At 42.2% G+C, this 5,542-nt stretch overlaps 1 protein-coding gene across 4 annotated transcripts in view; it reads left to right on the top strand.

The window, feature by feature from the left end:
- The window catches only part of Med1 (mediator complex subunit 1), a 40,842-nt gene that overhangs the window by 7,862 nt on the left and 27,438 nt on the right, over positions 1 to 5,542 (top strand). For all 4 annotated transcript variants that reach the window (XM_029483462.1, XM_021175428.2, XM_021175427.2 and 1 more), the window contains exons 3-6: positions 1,238 to 1,316; positions 3,849 to 3,903; positions 4,008 to 4,140; positions 5,029 to 5,057. In XM_029483462.1, coding sequence (XP_029339322.1) covers positions 1,238 to 1,316; positions 3,849 to 3,903; positions 4,008 to 4,140; positions 5,029 to 5,057 — 296 coding nt within the window. The remainder of the gene's footprint in view (positions 1 to 1,237; positions 1,317 to 3,848; positions 3,904 to 4,007; positions 4,141 to 5,028; positions 5,058 to 5,542) is intronic.

Below are 5,542 nucleotides of genomic sequence, written 5' to 3'. Positions count from 1 at the left end.
AACACACAAGACTACCGTTTGTGCATGGCTAAAGACCGTGGTGATTTTATAGCATCCTGGGCATTTCACGTCCATAAAGTAGGAATTGGGGCTCTGCACCAGGCGCTTTTTCTTGTGTTTCCTCCTATCCTCTTCTGGAGAGGGATGAAGGAGATCCTTTGCGAGAGGCATGTTCTCGTAGGGAGGTCGTCACCGCCGGAAAGCGATAGTTGGATTCTTAAAAGTTCTAAACTTCCCCAAGTTTAGCTTAGATGCTAGAATACCTTTTTTTTTTTAAAGATGTATTTATTATTATATCTTATCTAAGTACGCTGTAGCTGTCTTCCAACACTGCAGAAGTGGGGTCAGGATCAGGTCTCATTACGGATGGCTGTGAGCCACCATGTGGGTGCTGGGATTTGAACTCAGGACCTTCAGAAGAGCAGTTAGTGCTCTTAACTGCTGAGCCACCTCTCCAGCCCTAGAATACCTTTTTTACTATCACATATTGGTATGGATATATTATTCATTTATATGAACTTTTCTTCCTTTAGGTAGATGAATAGAATAACAGTCTATAGGCTTTCTGGGCTTGGTGCTATACAACTCAAATCTCAGAAAGATGGCCATTCTAGGCTATAAGAGGAGTTCCAGATCCTGTCTTAAGAAAGCTAAAATAGGGGGCTGGTGAGATGGCTCAGTGGATAAGAGCACCCGACTGCTCTTCCGAAGGTCCAGAGTTCAAATCCCAGTAACCACATGGTGGCTCACAACCACCCCAAATGAGATCTGATGCCCTCTTCTGGTGCGTCTGAAGACAAAGACAGCTACAGTGTACTTACATATAATAAATAAATACATAAATAAAAAATAAAAAAGCTAAAATAGTTTGGGCTGGTGGGATGGCCCACTGGCTAAGGACTTGCTGCCAAGAATTGTAGCCTGAGTTTGATATCTAGAACTCATGTGGTGGGATGCCGTGACAGTTTACTCTGACCTCCACGTGCCATGCTCCTTTGTCTCATGCATACAAATAAGTAAGTGTTAGGAAGCAATCCCCTACAAAAGAAAACTGTTCTTAGGAGGTGGAGGCCAGAGGATCAGAAATCCAAGGTCATCCCTGGCTGGCTTGAAGCCTTGTCTCAAAAGAAAGGAAAGAATCTGTAGTCTAAATGTAGTGTAGTAAGTTGACACCTGTTTACCTGAAACATTGCTATGGTTGACATTTTTACTTGATTCATTCTGTAATTTGACACAGGAGAAGAGGGTCGTAATGAGTTCTGGAGGCCATCAGCATTTGGTCAGCTGTTTGGAGACACTGCAGAAGGCTCTCAAAGGTTTGTATAAACCTTTATAATATATTGATCTTAAGACTCACATTAAGGATTTTTATGAGAAGGCCAACTTATAAATTCAATAGAAATATAAATTAAGGTAGACGATGACTTTCTATGCTAGATGTTGCTTTTGTTTTCACTTATGGAGTTGAACTCAATTTGTTCCTGAAATTTGTTCCTGAATTTGTGAGTTTTTTATTGACTTGTTTGCTTTATGATTTGCATGTGTGCGAGCGCACTTGGTGTGTATGAGTGTGTGTGTGTGTGTGTGTGTGTGTGTGTGTGTTGTATGCAAATGTGCATGTGTAACCAAGCTCATGGAGGTTAGAAATTGCTAATGAGTCAGCTTTTTCTACTGTACATTCTGGGAATTGAACTCAGTCTGTCAGGCCTGCAAGGTAAGTGCTTCTTTCCAATTCCAAAAGGACCTCATTTTGATTCATTTATTATGAATCATTGATTTTTGAGACTGGGTTTCACTCTGTAGCCCTGGTTGGCCTGAACTCTACTGTGTAGACCTTAAATTCACAGAGAGCTGCCTGCCTCTGCCTCCCAAGCCAAGGGACTATGGGGTTAAAGGTATGCGCCACCAAGCCTGGCTTGAAACAATTAATTATTACTTACTTTGGGCTTTTGAGATAGGGTCTTAGTATTTCAGGTCAGTATCCTTGGCTATCCTTTGATATGAACATCTTCCTACCGCATCCTCCTGAATGCTGGGATTCTAGGTGTGTGCTCAACTACAGTACTATACCTTTCTTTATGATGCTTGGCTGCTATGTGCAGGGCCATCAGTACTGGTGGGGAGGGGTGAAGGAATAATATTATATCTATACTACCTTCTTGTTTTATTTTTTAATCTGTTTAGATTGACTTATTGTATGTGTGTGAATATTTCGCCTGCATATATATGTATGTGTACTATATGAATATAGTAACAATGGAGGTCAGAAGAGAGAGTCAGATCCCCTGGAACTGGTATTGCAGATGGTTGGGAACCATCATGTGGGTACCTGGTGCTTCTCCTGGGTCATTTGCAAGAGCAACAAGTGCTCTTAATTGCTGAGTCACAACTCCAGCCTTTGGGGGCCTGGAGGGATGGCTCTGTGGTTAAGAACTCTGGCCTGTCTTTTACAGGACTTGAGTTCAATTCCTAGCACCCACATGACAGCTCACAGCTGTGTGCAACTCCAGTTCCAGGGGACTTAGCATTTTCACACAGAAATACATGCAGGCAAAACACCAATTCAATAAAAAATAGTACAGCCTGGCTCCCTTTGTGTTCTCATTGTTACCCTTCTCACTCTAGCATTGACAGCCTAGGACTCAACCCTAGAGGGGCACCACTCTGCCTGGCCGGCTTTGTATTAGTTCCATATGCTTTCTCTTAGTTAAAGTGACCTTGACCCACATAAGTAATAACAAAAAAGGAGAAAAACATAGTTTGGTAGTATTTCTGTTCCTTTTTTTTTTTTTTTTTTTTTTTTTGAGGCAGAGTCTCAGACTAGTCTGACTTGGGAATTATTATATAATGCAGACCAGGGCTGGCATAACAGGTGTCCATTGCCATGCCTGGTATTCGTATTTTTTTGTCTCTCTGTGTATCTTGTGTTTTAACGCAGGGTTTCACTATGTGGCTAAGCTAAGGCTGACCTTGAACTCCTGATCCTTCTGCCTCTGATCCCCCCCCAACCCCCCAGTGTTAGCTACTCATTATACAGGTATGTATACCTGGCTTGACTCTATAATTTTTTGTTTGTTTTTTCTTTAGCTATCTATCTGTCTATTTTTTTATTGTGACAGAATTTCTTTGTGTAACCCTGGCTGTCCTGGAATTCACTCTGTAGACCAGGCTGACCTCAAACTCACCGAAATCCATCTCCCTCTGCTTCCCAAGTGCTGAGATCAAAGGTGTATAGTTCAGACTCAGGCCTGCCTCTGCATCCATAGTGCTGAGATTAAAAGCATGCATTACCAGTGCAGGCCCCATAATTATCAAATACACCTTTATCTTGGTTACTTTTATTTCTGTGACAAAATCCTTAATCAGGACAATTTGAGGATGAAGGTTTGACTTTTGCGTTATAGTTGGAGGGTGTAAGTCTACCGTATGGCATGGCAGTCAGAATGTCAGGTCACAGTGTACCGACGTCAGATGAATGCTGGCACTCAGCTCACGTGCTCCTGGGTCGTGCACTTAGTCCTAACCACCCACATTCAGAGTGGGTCGCCTCAGTTAGACCTCTTTAGAAACACCCTCAAGGACATCTACAGCAGCATGTCTCCTTGGTACTTCTACGTCCAGTCCAACTGACAATGAAGGTTAAGTATCACAATCTTCATATCCTCTTACCACTTATCACCATGTCCTTTACCTGACTACTGGGTCACAGCCAAGCCTCAATAAACTTGCTGCAGATTATAGGTGTCTGAACTATTGAATATGTTTATGGCTTTGGAAGGGTAGATATACTCATTCTTTTGGAATATTCTTTATGAATTCCTCCTCCCATCCCCATTATCTTTTCACAGTAACATCTTTGCCAGCAATGACTGATCGTTTGGAATCTATAGCCAGACAGAATGGGTATGTAATTTTATCTGTGGGCAAAAATGTACAACACAGTGCTAATTTTGGGGAGCTTTCTCATGTGTCCTGTATTAATCTTTGTTTTGATTTGTTCCTGCTAGACTGGGCTCTCATCTCAGTGCCAGTGGCACTGAATGTTACATCACGTCAGATATGTTCTATGTGGAAGTGCAGTTAGATCCTGCAGGACAGCTTTGTGATGTAAAAGTGGCTCACCATGGGGAGAATCCTGTGGTATGTGTTGATATTTCACTGGAATCTATGGGGTTTACCTAGGAACATACTTAAAAATGAATTGTTGGGGTGGGTATAGCTTGTCTTTTAGGTTTTTTTCATGAGCCACTGTAGAGATGATGTGATGGGCCACACTGGTAGTTTTAGAATAAAGTTGAGAGTAACAGGTCTTTCTGGCGTCACCAAGGGCTTTGGGGAGTAGAAGTACCAACCATAGCCACCCTTTTCATTCATAGTAACAAACTAGAGCTTGGGTTGAACAAGAGATGTTCAGATACAGGAACAGTCTTTCCATCCCTTCAAAGCAATTATAATTCTGGCAGACAATATGAACAGTCCTGGAGTAGAAATGAATGTCAAGTGTGTATAGCCAAGCAAGTCTATGTAGATTCCAGGGATGATGTTGAAGAGAGATCCTGATGTTTTAAAGAAACTACTGACTACCTTTATAAATGATTTTATTTGTATTGATTTTAAAAATCCCACCCCACGTTTATGGTTCACTAGTAGGAAAAGGCTTTTGAGGGGCTAGCAAGCTGACTCTGGATAGTGCCTGAGGACCTGCACTTCTGTCCTTCCCCCCACGTAAAGGGTGTGTTCATACCCCATGCTAGAACTGCTGGGGCAAGCAAGACAGGCAGAGCCGGGATGCTTGCTGGCCAGCTACCTTCAGGGAAGCACCAAGTCTCCAGGTTCAGGGGGACCTTGTCTCAGAATGCATGGAGGAGGACAGCGATAGAGGAGGATGTGGTCTCCACACACACATGTCAGGGCTTTCTGTGCTGTTAATGTTTTTGTTTTGAAGCATGTGCTATTAATATAAAACTTTTCGATGTTTTTAATTTTGTTAATTAATTTAATGCTTTAACCTAATTTCTTTGATTTCAGAGCTGTCCAGAGCTTGTACAGCAGTTAAGGTAAGCAGATAACATTGATATATTTCTTGGCACTGACATTGGCATTGATAAAATCCTGTTCTCTGGAGGGAAATGTTATGGTGTGGGGGTGGGGTGGAGGGTGTGGCCTTGGAGTCCAGTCTGGCAAGCGCCATGCCTCCTCCTGCCTCAGCTTCCTACATAGCTCAGTTCAAAGGTGGAAGGAAGCCATTGCTGGTCTTTATAACTCGGACTTGTGGATTTATTTATTTATCTATTTATTTATGGTTTTCAGAGACAGGGTTTCTCTGTGTAGCCTTGGCTGTACTACAGAACTCACTCTGTAGACCAGGCTGGCCTCAGACTCTCTGCCTCCTCAGTGCTGGGTTTAATGGCCTGTACCACTACAGCCTGGCTGTGAATTTATTATTATTTTTCTTCTTCTTCTTCTTCTTCTTCTTCTTCTTCTTCTTCTTCTTCTTCTTCTTCTTCTTCTTCTTCTTCTTTCTTCTTCTATTTCTTTCTTT

This window comes from Mus caroli, chromosome 11, assembly GCF_900094665.2.
Source record: "Mus caroli chromosome 11, CAROLI_EIJ_v1.1, whole genome shotgun sequence".
Classification (NCBI taxonomy): domain Eukaryota; kingdom Metazoa; phylum Chordata; class Mammalia; order Rodentia; family Muridae; genus Mus; species Mus caroli.
Note: the sequence above shows the minus strand (reverse complement) of the source record. Positions and strands in the feature narration are given on the sequence as shown.